The 27,953-nt window shown below is 40.1% G+C and overlaps 1 protein-coding gene and 1 long non-coding RNA gene across 2 annotated transcripts; one reads left to right on the top strand and one right to left on the bottom strand.

The window, feature by feature from the left end:
• The first annotated feature begins 9,109 nt into the window (after nucleotides 1-9,109).
• Nucleotides 9,110-10,098, top strand: LOC134630493 (uncharacterized). The gene is made up of 3 exons (XR_010094301.1): nucleotides 9,110-9,224; nucleotides 9,504-9,570; nucleotides 9,738-10,098. It is a non-coding gene; the product is annotated as an uncharacterized LOC134630493 (long non-coding RNA).
• Nucleotides 10,099-15,172: 5,074 nt separating this feature from the next.
• On the bottom strand, nucleotides 15,173-27,907 carry asb7 (ankyrin repeat and SOCS box containing 7). Its single transcript, XM_063477731.1, has 5 exons — nucleotides 27,677-27,907; nucleotides 26,888-26,983; nucleotides 22,677-22,930; nucleotides 18,821-19,426; nucleotides 15,173-17,503 (listed from the first exon to the last, which is right to left on the bottom strand). Exons 3-5 carry the CDS (start codon nucleotides 22,915-22,917, stop codon nucleotides 17,364-17,366), a joined length of 987 nt encoding a protein of 328 aa, XP_063333801.1. The 5' UTR covers nucleotides 22,918-22,930; nucleotides 26,888-26,983; nucleotides 27,677-27,907; the 3' UTR covers nucleotides 15,173-17,363.
• Nucleotides 27,908-27,953: the final 46 nt, after the last annotated feature.

The following is a 27,953-nucleotide window of genomic DNA, read 5'->3' as shown; positions in this document are numbered from 1 at the left end:
CTAATTTTCAAAATAACATCGATGCCTGATGTTTTTCAAAATAAGTTCCAGAAGGGTTGTAAAGGCTTGTAGAAACGCTTTTAGCACAAACAAATTTAAATTCCTATGTGAGAGACTTTATCAATCTCTCGAATAGTTCCGGAAGAATTTTGGCCCAAACGTCTTCGCAATGTTGCATCACTTGATTCAGGTTTCCAGCTATTTTTCCACACACAGGTCTCTTCAGCTCGTTCCACAACATTTTAGTAGGGCTGAGGTCTGACATTGACATTTTCTTTTTCAGGGATTCTGCAGATTTGATAGTGTCTTTTTTGGGATCGTTGTTTTGTTGCATGATCCATTTTTAACCTAAGCTTGGTCTCGTGGACAGATGGCCTCACACAGTGGTGGTTTTTGACATGGGCGACACGGGCGCCTTCCATTTTCGAGGTGCGCCTGCTGCTTGCTGCACAGGGAGGAGAACCGCGGCGAGGGATTCTCTGGCTGGCTGGAACGGCATTTAATAACCAGCTCGCAAAATAAAACGAAATAAAAGCAAACTAACAACCACAAAAACAGCATACATTATGATATAGATTTATAATTTGCACTGATGTGTTTTCTAAATTCTGTCACACACATATGCGACAAGTGAGCGCGAGGGCCCTCAGTGCGCCTGCTTGCTGCTGATGCTGTCTATCACACAACCTGTCGACAGGGGAGGGGGGCAGGGTGCTTCCAGATAGAGCACATTTCACTCATAATGTTGTCAATCCAAGCCTATTATGTATTAATTATTTTTTCCAGGGTTGTGTGAAATCCCAGAAAAAAAACCTTACTATACTAATCGAATCTCTGCACTAAGGTGTAAGTCCGTTAGGTTATGTTGTGGTGATTTTCGGGTTTGGGGATGGGTGTTGATACTGGAGTGCAAAATGAACACCAATGGAAGATTGACAAGAAAAGGTTAAAGCCATCAGGTGCTCAGTGTACAAAAAAAGAGAAAAAAAGAGAAAAAAGGAGGAGGAGAAACTAGCAAAAGATACAGGTAAGCAGATGTGTCATTGGATAATGGCAGGTATTGTGTGTGACATGTATCCTGAACAAGATAACATTTCTGTGTACGTTTGTTAGCCACTTGGCTATCTTAGTAAGCAGTAGACAGACACTGATTGTTGATTTGTCTCCTATTCTCATTGTATGACGAATTATAATGGCTGCTTGTTAGCCGTTTGCATACTATGCATACTATCTCTCTCTCTCTCTTTCTCTCTCTCTACACACACATAAAACACACACACACATATATATATATATATATAAAAAAAAAACACCCATCTCGCCCCTGCGGGCGGTTTATCCTTCAAGCTCGGGTCCTCTACCAGAGGCCTGGGAGCTTGAGGGTCCTGCGCAGTATCTTAGCTGTTCCCAGGACTGCGCTCTTCTGGACAGAGATCTCCGATGTTGTTCCCGGGATCTGCTGGAGCCACTCGCCTAGCTTGGGAGTCACCGCACCTAGTGCTCCCATTACCACGGGGACCACCGTTACCTTCACCCTCCACATCCTCTCGAGCTCTTCTCTGAGCCCTTGGTATTTCTCCAGCTTCTCGTGTTCCTTCTTCCTGATGTTGCTGTCATTCGGAACGCTACATCAATCACTACGGCCGTCTTCTTCTGTTTGTCTACCACCACTATGTCCGGTTGGTTAGCCACCACCATTTTGTCCGTCTGTATCTGGAAGTCCCACAGGATCTTAGCCCAGTCATTCTCCACCACCCTTGGGGGCATCTCCCATTTTGACCTCGGAACTTCCAGGCCATACTCGGCACAGATGTTTCTGTACACTATGCCGGCCACTTGGTTATGGCGCTCCATGTATGCCCTGCCTGCTAGCATCTTGCACCCTGCTGTTATGTGCTGGATTGTCTCAGGGGCATCTTTACACAGCCTGCACCTGGGGTCTTGCCTGGTGTGATAGACCCCAGCCTCTATGGATCTTGTGCTCAGTGCTTGTTCCTGTGCTGCCATGATTAGTGCCTCTGTGCTGTCTTTCAGTCCAGCTTTGTCCAGCCACTGGTAGGATTTCGGGATATCAGCCACCTCCTCTATCTGCCGGTGGTACATACCGTGCAGGGGCCTGTCCTTCCATGATGGTTCCTCGCCTTCCTCCTCTTTCTTGGGTTTCTGCTGCCTGAGGTATTCACTGAGCACGCGGTCGGTTGGGGCCATCTTCGTGATGTATTCGTGGATGTTTCTTGTCTCATCCTGGACTGTGGTGCTGACACTCACCAGTCCCCGGCCTCCTTCCTTCCGCTTAGCGTACAGCCTCAGGGTGCTGGACTTGGGGTGAAACCCTCCATGCATGGTCAGGAGCTTTCTTGTCTTTATGTCAGTGGCTTCTATCTCCTCCTTTGGCCAGCCTATTACCCCAGCAGGGTACCTGATCACGGGCAGGGCGTAGGTGTTGATGGCCCGGATCTTGTTCTTACCGTTCAGCTGACTCCTCAGGACTTGCCTGACCCTCTGCAGGTACTTGGTGGTTGCAGCTTTCCTAGCGGCCTCTTCATGGTTCCCATTCGCCTGCGGGATCCCCAGGTACTTGTAACTGTCCTCTATGTCTGCAGTGTTGCCTTCTGGTAGTTCAATCCCCTCAGTTCTGACTACCTTCCCACTCTTTGTTACCATCCGACTACACTTCTCCAGTCCGAACGACATTGAAGCTGGCCTCTAGTGTTGTACGCCACATCCACATTCAGTTCCCCACATATATATATATATATATATGTATATATATATATATATATGTATATATATATATATATGTATATATATATATATATATATATATATATATATATATATATATATATATATATATATATATATATATATATATATATATGTATATATATATATATATATATATACACATATATATATATGTGTATATATATATATATATAAACATATATATAAACACACACACACATAAAAACTTTATGTGTGTGTGTGTGTATAAATGTGTGTATAAATATTAAGGATTGTACATTAACATAAAACTGTTGTCGGAACCATACTGAATTTCACCAGAGAAACACACACACACACACATATGAAGAGAGAGAGAGTATGCATAGTATGCAAACAGCTACCAGACAGCCATCATAATTTGTCATACAATGAGAACAGGACAAATCAACAATTGACAATGACTAATTAATATTAAAATCTGTAACATAATGTATTGTTTGGAGTTTAGTCTGTTACTATTTTTACCATTTCTTCTTGGAGCAACTGTAACTCACATAATTTCCTTAGGGGTTAATAAAGTATTCTGATTCTGATAGTTTCAGGCTACATGCCCTGCCATTATCCAATGACACATCTGCTTACCTGTATCTTTTGCTCGTTTCTCCTCCTCTTCTTTTCTCTTTTTTCTAAACTGAGGACCTGATGGCTTTGAACTTTTCTTGTCCATCTTCCATTGGTTTTAATTTTGCACTCCAGTATGAACACCCATTCCCCAACCCGAGGATCACCACAACATAACCTAATAGACCTACACCTTAGTTCACGGATTCACTTTGTCTAGGGTTTATTTCTGGGATTTCACACAACCCAGGATTCAAATCATGAATACATAATGGGCTTGGACTGACAACATTATGAATGAAATGTGCTCTATCTGGAAACAGCCGGCCCCCCTCCCCTTTCGACGGGTTGTGTGTGAGACTTTAAATCATCAAACTATAAAATATACATTTTTAATTGTTATTGATCCCTTTACCCCTGGTCCTAAAGTGTATGTTTATTTTCTTACTCTTCTTATAGTTATTATTTGTTTACTTGCACTGCTGTAACTGGAGCCTCGTCGTCTCGTCTCTCTATATACTGGACTGTATGTAGCGGAGATGACAATAAAGTTTACTTTGACTTCAGCAGCGAGCAGGCGCACCGAGGGCTCTCGCGCTCACTTTCCGCATACAGAATTTCGAAAAAACATCGGTGCAAATTATAAGTCTGTATCATTATGTCTGGTGTTTTCGTGTTTGTTGGTTTGTTTTTATTTTGTTTTATTTTGCGAGTTGGTTATTAGACGCTGCTCCAGCCAGCCAGAGAATCCCCCGCCGCCCCGCCCTCTCCTCCCTGTGCCTCAAGCAGCAGGCGCACCTCGCAAACGGAGGGCGCCCTTACTCCCAGCAAATGGGCGATAGAAAACCGATCGGTGCCTATGATATCCCCAGTATGCGCTGGCTGACGTCGGGGCAGCATGAGTACGAGCAATTTTTTTTTGGGCGATGCCCGTGATGCCGCCCCCCACCACGATGCCGCCCCGGGCAACCGCCCGTGTCGCCCGTATCGCCCGAGTATAGACTGAGTTTCTGACTAAGAAACCTTAACTACAGGTTCAAAGGTGAACTGGCACTCTACAATCATACCAAACTATAAATCGGGTTGAAGATTTGGAATACTTGGAATGAACAGTATGCCCTCCCAAAAACCCTGGCAGGCAGCCTTTTCAGGTGTTTTGTTTTGTTTTGTTTTTTTGATCCATTTTTGTCACATAGAATTTTGGTCACTTGCAATAGATTGTTGTATCTAGATAGTCACACTTGATGGTATCACTGGTAAAAGAACCCTGAAAAAGAGCAGAGACAACTAATCAAATAACAAACAAATCAAACCCACTGACAGCATCTTCCGGGACAGACCAAAGTTTATCAGCTTAGGATCATTGAGATCAAAGTGAGCTTTGGTTGTACACACAATTGAGATTTTTCCATGCTTAATTTACCTGCTGTGCTCTTTTGATAAGCTAGAATTCCCTGCCTAAACGAGTTTCTAATTTCAAACAATATACAGAACTCACTGTACTTCCATGGAGCTTCACAATAAATTATTGGGGTATTGTTTGAAAAATGAAATGAGACATCAACAGATTTATATGCTGCCACAATACATTTGCCTATGACAAAAACAAAAGTGGACCTTTTAGTGGTCTGATATCCCATATATTGCCCTTGCACTGCTTTCAGCATAGTTTGTTTAAAACAAAATTGGGAGTGTGTGGGTGTTAGAGAATTGTGATGTGGTCTGGTGCGACAGGAAGTGCAGAGCACTCGATTTTCCCAGTTCTTCTCAGATGGTTTCTTTCACTTTGATCGTCACTGTTTTCACCTCAGAGTATTCAGCATAGCATATTCTCCACTGAGCAGACAGAGACAACACATGAGAAAAATTAGAAAATACAGATCCAATAAATATAATGAAAGCATATGAATAATGAAACAGCTGAGGATTATACCCTCTAAAGGGAGTCTGGGGGAGTGGGGTCTCATTTTAATGACTGTCAGTTCTTTCATGTGTTCAGTAAAGATACAAACCTTTGCAACAGCCCATCCATGGTATAAATCAAATGAATAAACCATTTACTAATATTTAATTATTTAGTTTTCAGTTTGAGTAGAAATAAGCAAAGATTAACATTATAGTTAACCAGTGCATTACATGTTCATTTACACAAACGTTAACTTGAACATCCCCCTGCTGTTAGGACCATAAACAGGGACTTTAAGGGACTTACCAGACAGTGCCAGTCTCCAGTGCTGTAGACACTGATAAAGCTTTGTCCACACTTGTTGTAAAGACTGCTGACACTAGGCCATACTGTGTGTGAGTTATTTGCTCTCTCTACGGCCTCCTGTTGGCTCTTAAAGCTGAATATACATTGCTCTGGACCAAAGAAACAGGAACGTATTAGTGAACATCAGCCAGATGTAAAGCATGTAAAGTGGTTCACAATCTACAACAGTGTATACTATTGCCACTGAGAACAGAAAATGAAAGAGAAATTTCTTGTTAGTTATTCATGACTATGTTTAGTACAGCAAAGACTTTCTTTCTGTTTTTATACATTGTGGCGAGGTTTGGTTTGCGGCTGGTACTGTTTAAGTTACTCAATCAGTGCCAGGCTACCTGTCCTGCCACCCTCTATGGCGCTCCCCCCTCAACCCACTGCACCACCCCTCTTATGCAGCAGAGCCGCAAACCACACCCCGCCAGTGTATAAAAACAGAAAGAGAATCTTTGCTTTATTGAACATAGCTAAGGGCCTTGCAGCTATTTTGTTGTGTGTTTTCTTCTTTATCATTACGTTAACATTAACTGCATTAACACGGCAAATCTCCGTTCGCAAGTTAGCGCGGATTGTCCCATGCGTGGTGCTGCACGGCATCAACGCGTTAGCGCAGTTAGCAGAGGGGCTCCGTACGTTAACACTGGACACATCATCAAGTGTGTCTGGGATTACATGAAGAGACAGAAGGATGTGAGGAAGCCTACATCCACAGAAGATAGGTGGTTAGTTCTCCAAGATGTTTGGAACAACCTACCAGCTGAGTTCCTTCAACACTACCTAGGATTGATGTTATTTTAAAGGCAAAGGGTGATCACACCAAATATTGATATGATTTAGATTTCTCTTTTGTTCATTCACTACATTTTGTTGATTGATGAAAATAAATGATTAAGGCTTCTATTTTGAAAGCAATCTTTGTTCACAGTATTTTTTCCTCACCTGCCTAAAACAGACCCTTATTTTCCCCAGTATATGGCACACTTAAAATGCTTTAATTTTCTTAATTTCTTATAATCCGGTGCGCCTTATGTGTGAATTCTTGTTGTGCTTACTGACCTCAAACCGATTTTATGTGGTACACGGCGCTCAAAAATCTGCCAATAAATGTTTAAGTATAAGCTACGAAGCCACACCACATGATGGATTGTCGGAGCATTATGACTACAGTAGTCAGGAGCCTCGCGAAGTAATCTGAGTCCAAAACTCCATCCGCTTCAGGTCCCAAAGTCAAACGAACACTGCCTCATCACTAAGAGTTAAAACTGTCTGAATTCTTTCATCTTTAATGAAATCATCAGCATTGCTGCTTTACCAGGTGTAACAATTAAGTTTAACATCCAGGCATCCATGAAAACAGAATTTATTAAATTTAACAGAATTAGAAGTTAGCAGAAAGTTAGCTCGCTAGTTTCCATCTAAATATAATATACCATGTTCTGACTGAGAGATCAGTCAGACTGAGTCCACTGTTAGAGGCCAAGATCATTTAAAACCTTCACTAAAGCTATTTCTGTATGTGCCTATGTGCTCCGAAACCTGACTGAAACTCTTCAAATAAACCATTTCTCTGCACATAAGTTAGCTGTTTTACAAATACTATTCCAATAGTTTTTGAGATAAAAAGGAAGGTTAGCCTGTAATTAGCCAAGACAGCAGGGCCTTGGGTTAAATCCACACATACTATCTCCTTCATGTAGTGTTCATTTCTTATGCAGTGAGACAAATGCTTAACCTCTTCCTTGGCAATGCGCAAGTGGTATTGGACCCCAGAGGAGATGGTAGGTTGAATGAAGGGGCTCTTCTCACCCACCGCTTCTCCTCCATTCTCCAGCTCTCTTTTAGATCCATTATTTCGTCAAACTGCTGTTGGTCAATCTGGAAAAGTACACGTGTACAAGGAAATTGGATAGGTTTAAAGTATGAGAACAACCCCAAATTTCAAGATGGTCCTGCGGTGCATTTATCGTCTCAACCTCTATGTTGAGTTTCTGGCTTTGGAAACGATGTGACATGTAGCACATCGTTTCACTATGTGTGTGTATTTAAATATCAATATGGACTGAATGGTAAATGGACTGATTCTTATATAGCGCTTTTCTACTCTCCCAGCATACTCAAAGCGCTGTATACAACATGCCTCATTCACACCTACTCATACAAGCACTTCCTTCTATACTTAAGCGCAATCTAAGTATTCACACTCCGATGGACGCATCGGAGAGCAACTTGGGGTTAGCATCTTGCCCAAGGATACTTAGCATGCAGACTGGGGAAGCCAAGGATCGAACCACCAACCTTCAGTCAGTAGCTGATCTGCTCTACCACCTGAGCCACAGCCACCCCAATATAGGTTTTTTGGTCTGGCTGTGTGTTTTGGATCTTTTTCATGTTGGAAAAAAAAATTAAGCCATTGCCAGTTTTGAGATCACTGTAATGGTGAATAGAGATGAGGGAGAATTTGTAATTCTTGTGTTTCATTCTCCTAGCAATCCTGTTAGATTAACCTTGGTTGAGCTCCATAATCCTCATCTTTACTGGAAAGAGAGGCATATTGTTACGTTGTAGCCCTTTCTGCTCCTCTTTATTTGCCATTCCTCCCTCATATTCCCCTAAGCAAGTTACAACTGCCTACAAACCTGTTGGTGGTTCGATCCCAGTCTGCTCTGGTCTACATGCCAAATATCCTTCAGCAAGACACTAACTACAAGTGGATCTTTGATGGAGCATGTGGAATATGAATGTCAGACACAAAGCAATGAAAAAGTGCTTGTGTGAATGAGGCAACTTGTGTAAAATGCTTTGAGTTGTCAGTTAGAGTAGAAAAGCACTATATAAGAACTCGTCCTTTAACCATTTAGATAGCATAGTGTTCCATCTAAGGGGTAAAAGGATAAGTATCAGGTTTGCAAATGAATTAAAACTCTGGTTGGGTCTTTGGTCGATTAATAAGCTGGTGTGGAAGGTTGCTCCCCCAACCAGGGGAATGTTGAGTTGAGCCTCCAAATTCTGGTAAAAAAAAGAAAAGAAAAGAAAAAAAGAATCATTTCCACTTGAGAGTCAATATTGGCTTGGATATAATGCTAGACTGAAAAAGAGGTTTGACGAGCAGTCTTGGCAGGAAATCTTTAAATTGTCTGCCTATATCCCCACCTTTATTGCTGGCCATTATCTTTTGGCTTCAGTATACATGCTTCAATAGAGTGTACCCTCTTGCCCCATTATAAACATTTACCGGTGGCAATTCTTTTCTCTAATGGAGATGTAACCCTGGAGAGTTACTAAGGGTTTTAGTGTGTTTTGAATGATGTTAGTATTTTGAGTTCACTGTTAAGTTTTATTAAGTTAAATTATTTTGTTGAGAATTAATAAAACAGAAGATGTCTATAATGTCCTGATGGTCCTTGAAGTATACAGGGGGAAGTACCGCCTCCTGCCGTTCACTGCGTAGCAGCTACGGATATCAGGGAAGAGGGAGAGGAAGAAAAGTCCGGTTTTTCCAAGTGGAAAGCGTGGTTCGTTTTATTCAGTCGGCTTACTCGGTGGAAATAGACTATCTAGACTTTGTTGTTGACCAGAAAGGAGTTTGTCACTGCTCGGATTCTTCTGGGTGAGTTAATTTGTTGTGAACAAGAATATTGTGAGTTTAAGCCACTAACGATGACATGCTAGCGGCTATCGCGGCTATTGCTATTAGCCATGTGGCTGTACATGTGATTGTAAGGATTAAACTGTATGTTAGAGTTTATTAGCTTTCTATGACGATGCATGTAAAGATTGTAAGTTATATGTATGCTGTAGATGTTGATATGTTCCTATATCAATCCTTAATTGTGTTCATTGTGAGGTGAATACAGTTTAAAGAAAATGGGGTTATGTTTCCTTGTAGTTGTGCTACAACGCTTCACCATCGCCATTTTGAAGCTCCAGGAGAGCCCATTTTGTTGGTTACTTTGGTAAGAAGTTATCATTGTCAATGTTTCGGAATATTTTGTCGTTCTTTCTGTATACTGGAAAGGTAAAATGCTAATTTGTTAGTATGTATGAACGACACATAAGAAAGGATACATGTATAAATGACTAAATATAGATTTTTGAATGTTATTCTGACTGTGTTATACAGGTCAGGTTTTTTTTTGGGAGTACAGTTCGGTGATGATCCGGTCCAAAGATGGTGAGCCACCCCTCCAGGATCCTTGAGATGATTGTTTTAAGAAGAGAACTAAATTCTTTGGACGAGCCGTGAACTGTACAAATTCTACTTAAGTGGTAGGACAGATTTGCACCTCATTCCTCCTTTGCACATCCTGCAAGGAGAATCCTCATTGCTGGACTCACACTTAAGGGTGTCGGCTGACACGAGAGAGAGACTGATTCAAATCCCCCGGGGTGTGTGTGTTTTGTTTATTATTTTCCATGACTTGGGCCCAATTTTTCCTTTCATGTACTGTTATTGTTTTCATTGTATGTATGTGAGATTCTTTAATTGTGAATACAAGTCGATCAAACCAAGTTCTCTGAGCGTTTCATTAGTCATTCACTTTGCTCCAGTAGTCGAACCTCAGCTATTGGCCCAACACACAGGTAACCATCTAAATCTGTATCCCAAGTGTTGAAAGGGGTGTTACAGAGAGACATATGCTTGGCCGAGTCGCATCAGCTGTTCATCATCCTCTTCCTTCCTGAAAGTCTTCTGGGGGATACACCACTAGAATTTGGGGTTATGTAGTGCGGGGAAGCCTGGGAGCCATAGTCTCTGGGCTGCCTGTGATCCCAAAGATGATAGTCCATTCTTTTTTTTCTTTTTTTTTTTGCCTGTCCCATTTGGTTCGTTAGCCATCAGAATTATTGCCTAAAGGCCAAGAAAGATGCCCAATGGATTTACTTTACCAAGTGGATCACCACGGCCTTGCTGTGTTGGTCCATTTGATTGACCTTGTTGTTATTATTTATTTATTTATTCTATTTTATTTTTAGTTGTTAGTCAGGACAGAAATTACTGGGGGATAGAAAAGGGAGAAAGAAAGAAAGAGAAGGAAGGAAAGAAAAACAGAGGGGAAGAGGGACAGTAAGAAAGGGCACTTAACAAAAAAAAATCCCCTGGATCACTGGTTAAGAGATAAAAAAACAAAACAAAAAAAACAAAACAAAAGGAGAGCAACATAATAAACACAACACCATCGCAGTAAGTGTAAATAACAGTAAATACTAAATATTGAATACTGAATGTTATTGTACAGCACGCAAGAGCGACAGGGCACACAATGTGCTTTGAGGTAGCAGCCAAGAAAGGTGTAGTTTGTTTGTGAACACCCGTGTGTACACTTGTATGCACACCTGTGTGGATCAGCATGCTTGTGTTCAAAAGGTTTCTCCATGTAATGATCTGCTAGGGGGTGTGGGGAGCCACAGCCCCGACCCCTAGGGCATGAAGCAAGCATGGAGGAGATCGAGGCCCCAGACATCCAGAGGCCCCCAGACTGTGAGAGCCCAAGGAGGACCATCGGAGGGGCAACCGTGGCACCCTTCTGAGAAGAGCTGAGGAGAGCCCAGACGAGGGGTTACCTCCTCTGGGCAAAAGCCAGAGGGGGCTGCAGTGACATGCCCGTGGGCTCTGCGCCAGAGCGGACCGAGCTCCAGGCCCAGAGGCCTGAGGGCCCCCCACCCTCCGGAAGTGGCTCGACCGAACCACAGGCGCCAGCCACCGGCATGGAGTGTGGTGAGGGGAGATAGGCCTTCATACCTTGGAGGGCGTGAAGATACAACCATGTCTACTGTTTCCCCTTGTCAAGTCCGCATCTCTGTGTTATGTTTCCTGTTTTACTTTGAAAGTCCGTGTCTCATGTTAATGTATCTGGTTTTGCTTCCCTTGTCTCCTTAGCCCTGATTTGTCCCAGTCATGTTTCCCTCCTGTTTCCCATTTCTTGATCGCTCCCTCTGTGTATTTAAGCCCTGTGTTTTCCTTTGTCTGTGTCTTGAGCTCCATCATCCTACGCTGTGTGTTCTGTCCATCTGCCAGCCAGTTTATTTGTATTCTCAGTTTGTTTAGTTTTCTATTCTGCCTTGCTATCCAGCAATAAAGCTGAGTTTGTATTCACGTTTGCCTCCGAATGTCTGCACTTTGGGTCCTCCATCCCACACATGACACACCTGATGGTAAAGTATGCCATTTTGCAAGACATACTCACTTCTGTTAATGCCTGTCTCCTCTACTTGGTCCTTGTCTATTGCTTGCTGAAAACAGGAAGCTAAACTAGGATCCGCTTTTAGCAACTCTATTATATTGCCAAGAATTTGAAGCCCCAAAGGGAAGTCCGGCTTAGAGTGCACTTCTGGGAGTACTATAGTATGCTGGAACTTTTCCTGTCTCCTTTGTCTGCTACTTTTCTGAGGCTTTCCAGATGCAGCTTCCCATTCCTCATTAAAAATGGCAAAGCACTGAAAACTTATGAGGTTTCACTGGACTTTTGAGCTTGAGCTCTAGTAACAGCCACCAGTTAGGGTGAGTGGATAAGCAGTAAGAGAACAGACTGAAAGAGTTAACGAAGGTAAGAAAAGAAAAAAAGGGTCAAACCCATTACTAGAAAAACTTAACTAATAAAGTATCTGTTGGGCATTGATCAAGCAAAATTGAAAAAAAATTGCTTTGGTTTGTGGCCATCATATTACAACACTTTTTGCCAAATGCATAAATAAAAACAGCCTTACATAAGTCCTATATTACCTAAATTAAGAGACTTTCGTAGAATTCCTAATGTACTCAGTACTTGATGACATCAGGGAGGAAAACTGCTGTCTCAAGAGGGCACAAAGCATCCTACAGGATTGCACACACCCAGGACACCGGGTGTTTAAGCTGCTGCCGTCTGGCAGGAGATTCAGACTGCCGAGGTTGCACACAAACAAACTCAAGGACAGCTTTTACAACAGGGCAATAGCCCTAATCAATGTTAACAGCTGACCTGATTGGCTACCTCCCTGGACTTTTTTTCTTTCTCTTTTTTTTTTTTTTAAAAATGATAACAATGTGCAATAAACATACAATCATTCTTTTTATTTATTGAGTTACTGTGTTGTGTTGTGCGTAGTGCTGATGCAGGACAGTTTCCAATTTCGTTGTACTCTTACTGTACTAGGTATGGCAAAGTTATTTTGTCTTATCTACCAATGTGCACCAAGATAAACTCTTGTAGGCACAGTACTTGTACAAACCAAACTAATTTAAGTTATCCTCAGAGGGTATGTTTGTTTATTTTGGGCAAGACAATCTAATGATGATGTAGGAAGTTTACCCCATGATTTCTGCCTATATCAGTGACTTATGTATTCAGTGATCATGTCAGGCTCAGGTCACATCTCTCTAGAAATGTCTTGTTTTGACTTCATCTTTCCTGCTGTTTTCATCTGCAACTCAGAGATACCTCTATAGCATGATGCTGTCTTCTAATTCAATGAGAAACTGTAAAGGGTGTTATTAAAAATGAATGACTCTGAATACCTTTTCAATCCACTGCAAATGTAGTTTTGCAGCAACAAAGGCAGAGAAGTGTGATCAGTCAATAACATGATCAATATGAGGTTAACATTTTTAAAACTGTCAGTTTTGCAAATGTCTGAGAAAGGAAATGCACTTACTGAGTCTTCAAAGAGAGACTTTGCAACCCATTACATGCGCAATATCTTTCGAGTTGTGGTCCAAGTTATGCATAAACAAATGTATTTTACTATGGAACCCACTGAATGCCTATTGGTAGACATAAAATACCACTTAAACTCAGGTAAAGCTATCCATCTCAACTTCCCAGCATAAAATACAGATGCTGTTTATAAAATTTGAATATCATCAAAAAGTTAATTTATTTTACCAATTCCATTCAAAAAGTGAAAGTTGTATAATGTATACATTCAGTCCACACAGACTGACATATTTCAAGTGTTTATTTCTTTCAACTTTGATGATTATAACTGACAACTAATGAAAACCCCAAATTCAGTATCTCAGAAAATTAGAATATTACTTAAGACCAATACATCCTGGCCAACTGTCAAGTATGAACATGAAAAGTATGAGCATGTACAGCACTCAGTACTTAGTTGGGCTCCTTTTGCCTTAATTACTGCAGCAATGCAGCGTGGCATGGATCTGATCAGTCTGTGGCACTGCTCAGGTGTTATGAGAGCCCAGGTTGCTCTGATAGTGGCCTTAAGCTCTTCTGCATTGTTGGCTCTTGCATATCACATCTTCCTCTTCATAATACCCCACAGATTTTCTGTGGGGTTAAGGTCAGGCGAGTGTGCTGGCCAATTAAGAATAGGGATACCATGGTCCTTAAATCAGATACTGGTAGCTTTGGCACTGTGCGCAGGTGCCAAGTCCTGTTGGAAAATAAAATCTGCATCTCCATAAAGTTGATCAGCAGCAGGAAGCATGATGTGCTCTAAAACTTCCTGGTATACGGCTGTGTTGACCTTGGACCTCAGAAAACACAGTGGAGCAACCCCACAGATGAGATGGCACCCCAAACCATCACAGACTGTGGAAACTTTACGCTGGACCTCAAGCAATGTGGATTCTGTGCCTCTCCTCTCTTCCTCCAGACTCTGGGACTCTGATTTTCAAAGGAAATGCAAAATTTACTTTCATCAGAGAACATGACTTTGGACCGCTCAGCAGCAGTCCAGTCCTTTTTGTCTTTAGCCCAGGCGAAACGCTTTGACGCTGTCTGTTGTTCAAGAGTGGCTTGACACAAGGAATGCGACAGTTGAAACCCATGTCTTGCATACATCTGTGCGTAGTGGTTCTTGAAGCACTGACCCCAGCTGCTGCCCACTCCTTGTGAATCTCCCCCACATTTTTGAATGGGTATTTCACGATCCTCTCCAGGGTGCTGTTATCCCTATTGCTTGTACACTTTTTTCTACCACATCTTTTCTTTCCCTTCACCTCTCTATTAATGTGCTTGGACACAGCTCTGTGAACAGCCAGCCTCCTTTGCAACAACCTTTTGTGTCCTGCCATCCATGTGCAAGGTGTCAATTGTTGTCTTTTGGACTACTGTCAGGTCAGCAGTCTTCCCCATGAATGTGTAGCCTATAGAACTAGACTGAGAGACAATTTAAAGGACTTTGCAAGTGTTTGAGTTAATTAGCTGATTCAATATTGAACCTTTTCACAATATTCTAATTTTCTGAGATACTGAATTTGGGGTTTTCATTAGTTGTCAGTTATAATCAGCAAAATAAAAAGAAATAAACACTTGAAATATGTCAGCCTGTGTGGACTGAATGTATACATTATACAACTTTCACTTTTTGAATGGAATTGGTGAAATAAATCAACTTTTTGATGATATTCATATTTCATGACCAGCCCCTGTAGAAAGCTGGTGTTTCAAAATCAGCATTTTTCCTAAAAGACAAACATGCAAAATTTAAATATGAAAATAATACTGACATGTCATTGCAGATGACTTGATTTGCAAATGTAACATTTTGGGAAACAGACAATTTCACCATGCAAGACAAAGGAAAAATCTTCGCTGCACTGTTTAAACGCCAAATCCTACATTTTATTTTGAAATAAGTAACAAAAAACAAAACAAAAAACAAAAAAAAGATTCACAGTATCTCTCCCAAAACAGTTAACTGCAAGTTTTTTAATTTTAAGAAAGCATTTCTCCAATAGAAATCAAACACACTGATTCCAAATTTTTCATGTATTTGAACAAAAAGAAACATGAGTCACAACAAACAGATCACAATACTTTCCAAACTTTAAATACATTTAGAGATCATTGTTTAAATAAATTCTCCAAAAAATATCTCTTGTACATGTCACATATTTACACTGATCTTAGCTTCTAGTGATTGTATATCCATGTTACTAATTCAGGACTTTATTATTCTTGCTTCCATGAATTGCTTTTGCAGACCTGAAAACTTTTCCCCATTAACATGTGAAAGGTTGACCTCATGCTTAAATAAGCAGCCTCACTGCTCTTTTTAAGTTAGACAATTTCAACTTTACATATCGGTTTCAATACGTAACAAACAAAACTGGATGCTGTCACAGTAACAGATTATGACTTTGTAGCTCTCTTGTGAGTTTTATCACAAAGACAGCATTTATCTTATAAATTCTGCTTCCAATTTACACTATAATTGAGACACTGTTCTGTGCATATTTTCTCTTCCCGATGTAGAACAGAGATCATCCTTTCTCAGTGCTTGTGTGCAATGAGTGGGGCAGGATACAGTCTTGTATTTGCTGAATAAAATACAGACAACACAAAGACATGACAACAGCAGAGAGAACTCAACTTGAAAAGGTGGTTACTCTGCCAGTTCTGACAAGTCATCAAATATTTAATGGAACCTGGTTCTACCAGACACACGTCTGAATCTAGCCATGACAAACAGTTATGTAATTGTGACATAAGTTGGAATGACAGGATGTTGTCACTAGAACAGATTGATTAAACCAGTAATGCTATGAATATCACATTTGAAACAAGCTTCAACACCAACTTTCAGAACAGTATTTCAACACAATGCTTCCCACTCCATGCTCAACAACTACATATGGCACAGAAACAGAGCCCACTTTTTAAGTGACAGAGTTTCAAGCGTTAACCTTGGTTGCAAAACTCTATATAATGTACCCATTATATAGAGTTTTGCAACCAAGGTTAACGCTTGAAACGCTTTATTATGACACTTGTTGTGTCATAATAAATTAAAAATATGTCTGCATAGTCTATTGTTGTCCATGACAAAAAAAAAGCAATGCTGCACTAAATGTAATGCCATTTTGAAAATATATTCTTGCAGCTTTTGTCACAGCAGCCAGTAGAAGCTTGAAACCTTTCAATTTATTTTAAAATTGACCTCAATCTGGTTGGACAAGCAAACAAAAAACTAGCCGGTATGAAAGTTTGGTTAATTGTTTGGAATAATTTACAACTTGTTTTCATGTTTGTATAGTAGTATTCTACAGCTGGCTACTGACACTATGCTGTTAGATATAACACAGAATCCATATTTCCCGGCCACCTCAAGCTCCATATTTTCTTTACTCCTTTCCTTCAAAGCAGAAGGACGCACCTTTCTCAAAGAGCCATCAATGTGAGGAATACAGCTGAGACATGCCTGTTGTAAGTAGTGATTCAGAAATGTAAATGCAGTGCCTTTTGGATTCAGGCTCATGTATTGTGCAGTAAAACAAATCAGGGAGCGCACTGTAGAATTTGTTTTGTTTGCTTTTTTAACAATTATAATTAGCATTCATAGCATTTTTGAAATCACTATTATGATTTTGAAATCATAATCATGATCAATGAGCACTTTGTTTTAAACAAGGTTTAATGATAAACAAAATGACAATCAATACATTTTGAATATACCCATCATGCACATTTACAAAAAGAAAATAAAGAGTAAAAATCCTAAGTGCAGTAAGAATGTTTTCTGCAGTCAAATGAGGTTTCTCTTTTCTACAAAACCACAAAAAACAAAATGAAAAAAACAAAACAAAACTTGAGGTGTATCCATTTCCATTCTTGGGCAACTTTTCTTATTGTAAAAAGGTTGAATAAAAGTGGAAAAAAATGTTTTAATGCACTGAGAACTAGGTGAAGAAAATGCCCTGTGAACAAGTTCACAATTGGTTTCTGTACCTTTTCTTTCAGATGAGGCTGATTGCATAGTCTCTTAAGAGATTTGTCATCTCTCCTATTCTTGTGTTATTGCTTCACACAGTGTCAAACTTGTGTTTTAAATAGTCTTTCATAACCTTCGCAAGTGGTAGATCCTCCAAGAATTTCAAGCTTTGAAGGCCAATACAGTGACGGATTTTTATTCGACACAAATCTTGTAGAGTCCGAGGTTGTCCTGAAAAAAGAATAGAAACAATGACTACACATGAAGGAGCTCACTGACCCCCAGTAACATGACAAAAACAGAGCAAAAAATATCAACTCTGAGCAAAATTATTAGCAAGAGTAGATGTCTCGTCATTTAATAATTAATACAGTGACAGTGCTCACATGCCCCCATTAGTGCAACACTTCAAGTTTTAATTCTACTTTATCTTACATTATATCACAGCAGTGTTTGCATCCTACTGCATTCCAAATATAAAATGTGAAACAATAAAATTGAGAGGAAAGTTAGATAATCAATCAGGGTGAAGGTGCACATAACATAATATTAATAATATTATCAAATTTTCTTTTTCTGGAAATCACGACCCTCTACAAAAAAAAAAAAAAAAATACACACACACGATGTGACCAAGATGTGACCCTGTGAAGACTCCCCACACCTACTGGCGCCAGGGAGTCCAGCGCTTCACTTAAACAAAGGGCTCTTATACTAAACCACATACAGAGTAGGTGTCCTTCTATACCATAAATCAGTAAGAGAAGGTATGACCTCTCTCATGACCTTAAGATGTGTGTGTATGCCAGAGTGCTCTGGGAGGCACACGGAGTCTTTGCAGACTGCTAAGGATGAGACCTCTATCATTATGCAATCGATTATAAAACTCTAAGAATATATGAGTATATATTTCTAAGCATAAATGACAATCAACAATATAAACCTAACAATAGTCATTTTGGGCCTTCAGAAAAGAAAAAAAGAAAAAAAGAAAGTAACAAAATCTGCATATCTAGTCCTGTAAAACATGCTGACATGTTTTGTACGCTGTCGAGTAGGTTTTCAACCTTACCTTTTTTTCCTTTAAAAACAAACAAACAAAAAAACAAAAACAAAACTCTGGTAGTTCACCACTTATTCTTGTACCATTGCAAGCTATTCATTGGACCTGAATGACTTGAATTGCAATAACTAACTGGAAAAATTGGGGTGTTCTAAAACTTTTGACTGGTAGTCTAAGTTTGCACAGCTATCTTCAGGATGGTGTTGCATGAGATAACCCATTGTTTGCTTGTTAATTTATTTAATGATATAAAGAAATATTTTGGTATCCCAAATATTGATACTGAATGCTATATCTATATTTGTTGCACAAAATAAAACAGGCAGAATATTGCAATACTATGTTGTAGCAATTTTTTTCCTTCACCCCTAATTTTCTTTCATAGGTAAGAATATTTACTTTTTCCTCCTTTATGCAACAAACACAACACTCGCATATTCTTCACAACGCCACAGGACTTATATGACAAAGAGTGTGTTACTCACTTGTGACCTTCTGCAGGAAATCCAGACAAGGCCGGCTAATCCCTGACATGCTAACAGACACAGCCACCGGAGTCTGGCCCTCGTAATTCCTAGTATTGGTATCTGCTCCATAAGTGTAGAGCATCTGGGCACACAACACATCATCCCTTAGAGCTGACAAATGTAAGGGAGTTTGGCCATCTTCAAGGCGTCCAAGATTAGTGTCCGCTCCCCTCTGCAGGAACATGCGGCAGTATGAGTGATTGCCTTTGATGACAGCATAGCGCAGCAGGAAGCCATTTTGAATGTCAATGTTGGCGCTGTGGTCAAGGAGGATCCGTACACAGCTGGAGCGCTCGCGGATTATGGCAAGCTGTAGTGGCGTGGTTCCTTTGTCACTCAGAGGGTCTACCTCGGCCTTGAACTCAAGCAGGAGCCGCACGAATGAGTCTCGACCATAGTGGGCAGCCACATGCAGCGGTGTCCAGCCATCATTACTTTTTGCATTTATAATGTCACTTCGAAACTCTGACTCCAGCATCAGTCGGGCAATGCGTGCTCTGCCATGCATAGCGGCATAGTGAAGTGCGGTGAAGCCACCAATAAAGTCCTTTACTGTGGGGTCAGCTGTACAGACGAGTGAAAATAAAAGAAGAGTTAAATGCAGCAGACATTTCATGTTTATATGATTTATGATAAGCCAAGACAGTATAGTCCAACAATAATCTGCTAGAAAGAATTTTTCAACAATTCGTATTTACAGTGCTAGACTATTATACTTTAAGTGGACATGAAACACAGCATGTATAAAATCTTAATTTACACTAAAGCCCTGCTCTCAAAAACTGACAGATTTAACACAGTCTGTGAAGTTGGATTTAGAAAATAAGTGTTCAAAGTTAAAGTTTTTAGAACATGTTTAGTACCATCTTGTATCAGTACAGAACGTGAAATTACAGGGTTGGTTGGGTTGCAGCTAATAGGTTTACATTAGTGTATGTTAGCTAACTAGTAGCTGAACCAATACCTCACTGCCCAAAAAGCTGATTCTGTCATAGCGCAGCGGTGGCAATGGGAAATCTTTCAAAGATAATGGTAGACGGCTTAAGTGGAGTGGCCAAACAGTAAACTTTTAAAAGTAACGACAGGGTTTTACCTAACTTATTTATGTAGCGATTTAAATGTTTAGTTATGGGCAAATCGAAGCTTCGTAAAACACTGAAACATTTGAAGCATTTGTGCTGGAATTGTCTTGGTTTTGAAACAATATCAAACCCATCTCCACAGTGACCCCTGCTGGCCAATTTGGATATTGCCACATCTTAATGAATATTCCGTCAAACAGTAATGCAGACAAGTCCAGCACAATTCCTACTTATTATACCAGACTGTCATTAATGGTGATCAACAGAAATTTTGGAGAATCCCTGTACAAACAAGCAAGAAAAATATTGACTCTGTTAAAGACGACAAGTTACGACTGTAATGAATGGTGTGCTTCAGCAAAATCCTCCCTCTGTTAACATTTGTGTTGCTCAGAAAAAATCAGTTTATAAAATAAAACATACTGATAAGTTTGCATCATCAGGTTTGTTCTACATAATGTCAAGCAAAGATAGAAGCTGGCATGTTTAAGGTTTTATTTTTAATTAATTTAAAAATATATAATTAAATTAAGAAAATAAATGTTTTCCTTCTTTATAAAAAGGTAAGATTTATTTTCACAGGCTAATTCTGACCAATTATAACAGTCCATTTTACGCACGAGTTAGGACAGAGTGAGGAACCAACTGCTGCAGATCATGTGTGATGTCTTTGAGGGAGAACTGATGAGATTGAGGCTCTCCACCCCTGATGATACACCAGGACAAATTCAGCAGTGTGTGAGGAAGAGGAAGAGGAAAAAGAGCCAGCCGGTGCCAGATGAGAGATGGAGAGGAGAACAGGAGAGAATATAAAGGCTGTTCTCTCTTTGTAAAGGACCGCTTTAACCCTAACAGGTTAGGGCTACACTGGTGACAAGTTTTTGCAACGTTTTCTTTAAACTACTGCAACTCTTGAATGATTTGGGCAATCTAAAAAATGGCAACCGCTCTTGAAAGCAGCAACTCTGCGCTTTTCAGCGATATTAAGAGTCATTACATTAATCCGAAGCACTGCATCACAGCAGCCCCAGGAATGCGAAGGTTGAGAGAGTGAGCGTGTGCAATGGAGTTATGCAGAAAACTGACATTTTGTTGGACATTTTTCAAATTATTTTATTAGTGTGGTGGGTTTCTTTTTCAGCATTTTCTGCCATGTTTTTTCCAATTGTTTTATTTTTTTAAGTTCTATATATGACCTATCACCCATTACAAAATATACACTGCCCAGCCAACTTCTAACATTTGAAAAAGCATGGTTGCTAGGCAACCCAACCCATTTAACAGCCTTGCACTTCTGGCCTTTAAAGCACCTGGCCTATGCAGACCAGGTAGTTTTTTGAAGGATGCAGGCCCTGAATTGGGGCACACCTCGAGACTCTGTGTATGAGACTCACTGCTGCTATGTTATCTTAAATCAGTCATCTGATTTGGATGTGCTAGCCCGTCATCTCCAGAGTGTATGTCCATGGTTCTTCTGATTCTAACAGAAAATGCACGATAATAATCATATTCTGGGGTGACAAAAATGGTATCTGGATAAATCTTAAGTCATATGAATAATATCCCAAAACGTGGATTCTGTTCATCTGGACATAGCTTTTCAATTGGAGGGATGTTTTGTCTCATCTAATGCCGGGCTCACACTGTGCAATTTTTTCAGTCGCGCGATTCAGCTCCTGCTCAAACTGTACGATTGACTCGCAGGGGTTAGAAGTTCACAGGTCACGATGCAGGGTCTCACACTATATGGCCCGATGCTCTGATGCGACCTGAGTGCTCACACTGTGCCTCCATAAAATGAAGGTTATAACAGAAATTCTGTCGCTCCCTCTCCCTCTCTGTCTTTCATTCACATAGACACGCACACCACCACCATCAACTTTGCTAAATTGCTAATGAAAAACACTGATCAGGCAGCTGTGATTGAGCAGCAATGTAAATCCAACTATTTTCACGGTTGTTGTGGTCGTGATAATTTTGTGAGGCCACATCGAAAAGGCTCGGGTGAGCTTGCCATAGTTCTACAAGTTGTGCCTCCATCGTTTGTGTCCAGATCACACGCTGCACTCCCGTGCTGCGCCGTCTTTTTCGCTGACATTTGTGTTTGCGTGTGCGCAGTGCGAGAAGCTGCGGTGACACCCTCACGACGGTCGTGAGGATTTCAAACCTGTTTGAAATCCTCACGACCAGCTCCCGATCATCAATCGCTTGGTCGTGAGGTGTTAATCGCCTCTCGTTACCCCACGTATACTACACGATGCACGACGCACGATGAAGGCCAAAATCGGGCTGATCGCCAAAACGGTCGCACGACTCAAAAATCGGCTCAAAATGGGCCAAAAATCGCACAGTGTGAGCCCGGCATAAGTAACAAGCATAATCAGTGGTGCTAGAGTCAGTAATTACGCAAATGTTCTGTTTATGTTTAAGGAGTTGGGAAACCTGCAGTCAACTGACACTGAAGAAGTCATGGGGTGAGTGAAAAAACTTTTCTCCCATTGAGAACGATAAGTCCAGATGAAAAGAATGAACTTTTGGGATTTCCTTACCTGGAATATTGAGGACCCATTAAAACATTTAGTGTTTAAGGGATATTTATCTGAATGCTATAGAAGTTACTTCTTTTCAAATTTCACCTAACAGAGCTGAATAAATGACCACTTTTTAGTAACACAATGCCCTGTAGCATTAACAGCAAAAACATTTTCAGGTCGTGGGGTTGGGGGTCTGACCTCCATGCTCCAGAAAAACTCGAACACATCTCTCTTTTCCCTTGGCTGCTGAGAAGTGAAGCAGTGTCCAGCCATTAGCATCGCGGATCTTTGGTGAGTATCCTTGCTCCAGCATTCTCCTAACAGTGTATACATCCCCTGCTGCCACTGCAGCCTGGATCTGCAGCTCTTCATGAAGCTCAGGGTTCCTTCTGCAGTGGTGGTTCAACATCCTGTCACATTTCGGAATGGTAATTTTCATCTGTACCTAGGCTCTGTTTAAAATAAATAAATAAAAATCAGTAAATATATTCAGATTCAGATGGGTACATTAAGCATGACTGAAATTAAGTTCAGACTTATGGCCATGGCTTTTAATCTGAAAAGACAATACTAAAATTGAAAAAGTAGTAACGCATAACTTGATGATAGAAGTGACCTAAGAGCCTGTGTCAGTTTAAGTGTCGTTTTCAATAAATTGCATGATCAAAATTTTTTTTGGTCTTGCTCCCATTTCTTCTTGTTGCATGCTGAAGCTCTACTTGGAACCTTGTTAATATCCAACCATGAAAAGTATGATTTTTTGCCATTTTTCAAGTATGTGAGTGAAGTTGCCCCCCCACCTTCTTCAAATCCAACAAAAGTGGTGTCAAATGTTTGCGCTATGTTTGTGCTGCAAAAATGTTAGTTTGTGCCGCTATCATTTTTAAGATATTAGCGGCACAAACAAAACATTTAGCAGCACAAACCAGCACAAACATAGCACAATCGTTTGACACCACTTTTTTTTGATTTGGGTAATGTGGGGGGGGGCTGGTTGACATTTTGACCTTTACATTTTTATTAATATCTTTAAAATGATAGTGGCACAAACAAAAAATGTTGCAGCACAAACATAGCACCGGTGATTGACACCAATTTTTATTTACTTTATTAATGTGTATGTGTGTATGTGTGTGTGTGTGTGGGGGGGGGGCTGGTTGACCTCTGGAAACTTTTATTAATATCTTTAAAATGATAGTGGCACAAACAAAAAATTTTGCAGCACAAACGTAGCACAAACATTTGACACCACTTTTGTTGGATTTGAAGGTGGTGGGGGAGCCAACTTCACTCACATTTTTCAAGTGGTCTTAAACTTTTGATTGGGACTGTATCTGGCTGATCTGAGGATATTTTAATGGTTAAAATAAATTTGTGCAAAACCCAACTCATTCATACATTACAGTACAGTGTCTGCCTACCGCCTCAGTGCAACAAAGATCTACAATTTAACCAGTTCATTGTAGATCTGACAGACTTGAATGGACATATGTCTGACAAAACACACAAATCAAGCACACACAGGTGGTGCATTAAAAAAATATCTTTAAAAAAAATCAAAATGTTAAGGCATTTTAAGCATAAGAATAAGAATCAAAATAATACTGAAATGGTGTACTAATGATGTTCAGGAGTTTTTAAGGGTTAACATTAATAATGAGCTTCCTCAAATATTGAGGAAACTCATTATTTGATCTAGGGCTGAGCGATGAGGAAAATCTAATATCTATATCTCATGATATGTTTAAATAACCTTCAGAATCAAATGTTTTTTTTCAACCACATGAGTGCGGAAGGAAAAACTCTTTTTTAACAGGAAGAACCCTCCGGCAGAACCAGGCTCTGGGAGGGGCGGCCATCTGCCGTAACCGGTTAGGGAGATAGAAGGAAGACAGGATAAAAGACATGCTGTGGAAGAGATTAATAACAAGTATGACTCAAAGCAGAGAGGTCTATTAACACATGAAGAAGAAATAACAAATCCCATGAGGCTTTGAGTAAGTGTGGATAGTTAAATGCAATAGCAAGTTGTGCCTTGTTCTCAGAAGGACAGCAAGTGGACAGGGATAGGTGAGATGAGGCAATGGAAGGAGGAAGAGAGGCAAAGAGTGATTCAGAGGCAGAGCCTAGTTTATTTCCCACAGTTTTTGTAATCTGTTGCCTTATGGTTCCAAGCGCTGTCACCAATCTTTGCATTTCATTATTATCTCACAACACTTCTTTAATCAGCTACCATCTCTCCTACAGACTTTTTAAATGTCCACAGTGTCAGATCAACACAGCCCTGCCCTCCAGCACTATCAGCAGCAGGAGCAGCAGCAACACCTCAACAGCAACATTGTACCCATCAGGTAAGAAATAGGCTACCTTTGCTTTGCCTTGTCCCCACCTGATAACAGTGATATAAAATGATGTGAATCCATATTAGATTTTTGAAGAATGTGGGTTGTTGTTATTCACCCTGGTTCCATGTGCCCCTTTTTAACTTTCAGCACCCGCCCCTTCAAAAATCTCTACACAGCTCTGCCTGAAAAAACAATGCCATGGTCTCAGAGTCTGCCGAAAAGCGACAGACCGAGCAGGAGGTGTATTCTTGCCTCGACACCCACCTTTGTTGTAGTGTTTGTGTTGCATATTAATTACGTCACAGGACACTTGGACGCGTTGCTATGACAATGAAAATGCACATTAGGTGGTACTCGATTATAATGGAAAACCAGTTAATCCAATTCGAGTCGTGGCGATCGGTGGCGAATCAAACCGAGCAGGTACTAATGGGAAAGGAGCCTATCTGATCTTGAGTTGCTTTTCTGCTTCTCAATACTTTTCCCATCGCTCTGGTTAAAGTTAATCTTTGTTTTATGCGTCTACAAATTGTTTTTTCAGAACTACAGCTTCTTTTCAGCTGATTCTGACAAAGTTTAATGCGATCTTCTTGTTCTTGAGTGTAACTAGTAGTCTGCAAATTGTTCTGCATTAACACTGATGATGTGTATTGATACAGTGTACATTGATGGGGTCTCCAAATTATAGATGTCGACACTGATACACCTGTAGAGTGTTTTTGATTAAATATTGTGAACAATGTTGTTACAGAAATAACTCTGGCTCATTAGTTGTCTGCTATGGTCTTTCAGTGTTGCGGAGCTGGCTAGTGAACTAATTGTTTTTAAGAATGTACCACATTGTTAATCTGGCCACTGCCAAATTTCTTACCATCTCTCTCTGGTTTATTGTGTTTTTTTTTTCCAGCCTAGTGATGGTGTACCTTGTATGCACTGCCATCTGTCTGAGACTTCTATTCAAAAATGCAAAACTACAAATACAAAATCAGCTCTATGAGTCAACTTCAGGCATCTGCTTCATTTGCGATGACATAGCAAGGAAACAAGCCTCATCTGGCAATGAAACTGCTTTTGAGTCAACTGTCCAGTTAATTTTGAGCATCTAAAAACAAGGGACTACAAGAAAAGGGTGTAAGCCGCTTCTTACTGTACTGCAGCTAGGATAGGCTCCAGCCCCTCCATCACCCTAAATTTCTCAGCAGTTAATCCAAACTCTGAAAAAACATCGACTTAAAGCTCAAAGTCTGCACCTGAACACATCTGACTTAAAATCCAGACTGGTGGAGTATAGATGGTAAATGGACTGGTTCTTATATAGCGCTTTTCTACTCTGAGCACTCAAAATGCGTTACAAAACGTGCCTCATTCACACAAGCATACTATACTGTTTCTATCCAAGCTTTCTATCTAACATTCACACGCATTCACTGACGGATGCATCTTGCCCAAGGATATTTGGCACGCAGACTGGAGAGACGAGGATTGAACCACCAACGTTCTGATTAGCAGGTGCTCTACCACCTGAGCTACACCAAAACTTCAAAAGACCATCAAATCAATTTTTTATTAAATTATTAACAAGTCATTATTGCTGTTGTGAGATGTGATAAAAACAATCATTGAATTCAATTTAAAAATTTGGTTGATCTCAGAATTGCACAAATAATTTATAAAGCAGCAAACAAATCTTTACTCCACGACATTCAGAACTTAGGGGTAAAAACTATAATTTATTAATTTTTCTTTAATTCAGTCTTACTGAATAAAAAGCGGAAAACTTGGAATTTAAATAATATAGAGACAAAACTATAAAAGTTGTATATATCCCCCCCCCCCCAAAAATGTAATTATAAATTAAGTTATCTGAAAATGTACATTTTTGACGTATGTTCAGGCACAACAGTGGAATTTCAGACACAGTCACTTTTTTGCTTCAGCTAACAAAGGCTTAACCATTACTTGATAAAGAGGTCTAGCAAGTTTTTTTGGTTTCCTTGTTGGGAGAAATTATGCTGCTGTTAAAAAAAAGAAACAAAAGCTAATGTTTTAGATATTAAAATGTACCTTTTGACCAGCTGAAGAGATAGGCTTCTTTTAGTCATATCAGAGCTGCATTTGCAGATGTACTGGTGCACACTGAAGAACTGAGAATTTGTTTCCCTGTGGCACACAAACACAGTCATCAAAAAAAGATTAGAGGCAATGAAGAGTATTGTGAACACTAACGGACATAGTCAATTGGTTATGGTTACACCCCATTTATTGCTGAAAACCACAACAGCCAAACAATAGTAATAACCAGAGGGTTAAATACAAAAAAATAATGATATGCATATAAACTACCCAAAGGTAAACTTGCTAATTACACTATTTTATAGCCAACCTGGGAAAACTTTGCAAATGAATGAAAACGTAACTATCTGTCATTACCTTAAACCTTAAAAGTTTGGCTCGTTAGTTTAACTCGTTTATGATAAACAATAGACAACACTGTGGCTTTATTTGCTAACATGACCAATAATACAAAGCACGCACAAGTATACAGATATAACTTACAAAAGCTCGGCGGTGAAGATAGCTCATTTCCACCACCCCAGAAAGTGTAATCAAAGTAGATCCTTTTAGAATAACCCATGGTTTACGGCTGTACGTTTCTTAGAAGGTTAGCTGAAGCTAGTTAGCCAGAAAGCTAACAAACTCATTCGCTCGTTTTTAATTTTATTTGGCTTCATTTGACTTTTTACGCTATTATAATTGGGTAGAAATAAACCCCCAAACACAGCGTGTGTGAATATTAAAAGGAATTCTACGCCTTTATTGACAAAACAGCAGCTCTATAAAACAAAGACTTACTTGTCAGACGCTGAACCGACGTGTAACTGAGCCAATCAGCTTTCAGGTAGACGGAACGATTGAAGTTGTCAAAGCTGCATTATTCCGTTACTTTCAGCACAAATACAATACTAAACAAAGAAGCTAGTGTCAAACTTTTATCCATATCTTTGCAGGTAATGACAAGAATAATCTAACTGTTCAACACTAAGACTTAATCAAAGAGTGTCTGCGAAGAGCTTCACCAGCGTGACTCCATCAGGAAAAACAATAACACTTCCGTCTGCAGACTTTCACA

This window comes from Pelmatolapia mariae, linkage group LG1 (genome assembly GCF_036321145.2).
Source record: "Pelmatolapia mariae isolate MD_Pm_ZW linkage group LG1, Pm_UMD_F_2, whole genome shotgun sequence".
In the NCBI taxonomy this organism is placed as follows: domain Eukaryota; kingdom Metazoa; phylum Chordata; class Actinopteri; order Cichliformes; family Cichlidae; genus Pelmatolapia; species Pelmatolapia mariae.
This window is presented reverse-complemented; position numbering and strand designations above follow the sequence as displayed.

Bases quoted from the DNA above. Each gene is read 5' to 3' on its own strand.
- asb7 (XM_063477731.1), bottom strand. From the start codon at position 22,917: ATGAAAATTACCATTCCGAAATGTGACAGGATGTTGAACCACCACTGC. The intron at 19,427-22,676 runs GTCAGACCCCCA...TCGTCTGTACAG, and splicing joins AGTTTTTCTGGAGCATGGAG to CTGACCCCACAGTAAAGGAC. The intron at 17,504-18,820 runs GTGAGTAACACA...TTCTTTTTTCAG, and splicing joins TTTCCTGCAGAAGGTCACAA to GACAACCTCGGACTCTACAA.